Here is a 1,118-nt window from a genome sequence, read left to right on the forward strand (position 1 = left end):
AAACATTTTTAATAAATGCTTGCAATTACTTTAAACAAGGAAGATTGTTTTCTTATCCAGATTCTCAGAGACACAGATTGGGACCCAACTTTCTTCAGATTCCGGTCAACTGCCCGCTGCACATCCGAAATTATCAACGAGACGGTGCAATGTCGTACAGTAATCAGGGAGATAACCCGGTCTATCATCCGAACTCACTAGATTCGTTTAACATCAGTCAAAAGGCAGCAAAATTAAGTCCGTCGTATTTCACTTATGGTTATGTGGACAAGTACGACGTTGGAGACGAAGATAATTTTTCTCAAGCTACAGATTTCTATGAAAAGACATTAGATGAAGCAGCCAGGACAAATTTGATTGAAAATTTGGCAAGTTCACTTTCCACAGCATCTGGTTATCTCCAAAGACGAGCAGTTGACATGTTCGGCAACGTTTCGAAAGACATGAAAGCTCGACTTGAAACAAAGCTAGGATTACAATAATTAGGTATTCTTCATTATTTCTCAATTAATTATTATTAAAATCTCCGCAAAGGAGAACCGATCGATCTGAGAGTTCCTCCATACGTTTTAAATATAATTTTATTTTTTTACAAAACATATACACACGTACCTGTAGTTAAATTTTATAAAAAGTATGTAATGACTGGATTTGTAAGACATTTAGTTTTCTTTGGCAAAGCTACTATCAAGGAAATTGTTTTTTTTTTTATTTATTTAACTTTGGTGGTTATCTTTATCAAATAATACTTTTGAAAACAGAGTATAGGTAATGTATAAATGAATTACATAATTGAGTTTGCATAGAAAGCAAATTAAATACCGAAAATATATAACTAATGTAAGGTATGTGGCGAATCACCTTCTGAAGAAATATTGTAATTACCATTTGAAAATCTTTCAAAGCCTCGTTTAATATTAACTAATTAAGGCGTATCGTGTTGCTCTTCTTCTTCTTCTTCTAAAGAAGCTGTAATGTAAACGGTCAATGTGATTGATTTTCGTTTCAACGACTGCGTTTTTGCAGGTGATGATTAAATTCGCGTTTTAAACATTTTTGTAGAGCTCGGTTTATGTACAGGCAACGTTAATAACACTCTAGGAAATCTTGTTTAAAAA

At 33.3% G+C, this 1,118-nt stretch overlaps 1 protein-coding gene across 1 annotated transcript; it reads left to right on the forward strand.

Annotated features, from left to right (window-relative positions):
* Nucleotides 1-35: 35 nt before the first annotated feature.
* On the forward strand, nt 36-817 carry LOC108744015 (catalase-like; the record flags this gene model as incomplete). Its single annotated transcript, XM_018479616.2, has 1 exon — nt 36-817. A coding segment is annotated over one exon (447 nt), but the record flags the coding sequence as incomplete, so codon positions are not given.
* Between the last annotated feature and the right edge of the window lie 301 nt (nt 818-1,118).

The sequence above is a fragment of the Agrilus planipennis genome, unplaced genomic scaffold (genome assembly GCF_000699045.2).
Source record: "Agrilus planipennis isolate EAB-ADULT unplaced genomic scaffold, Apla_2.0 scaffold2892, whole genome shotgun sequence".
In the NCBI taxonomy this organism is placed as follows: Eukaryota; Metazoa; Arthropoda; class Insecta; order Coleoptera; family Buprestidae; genus Agrilus; species Agrilus planipennis.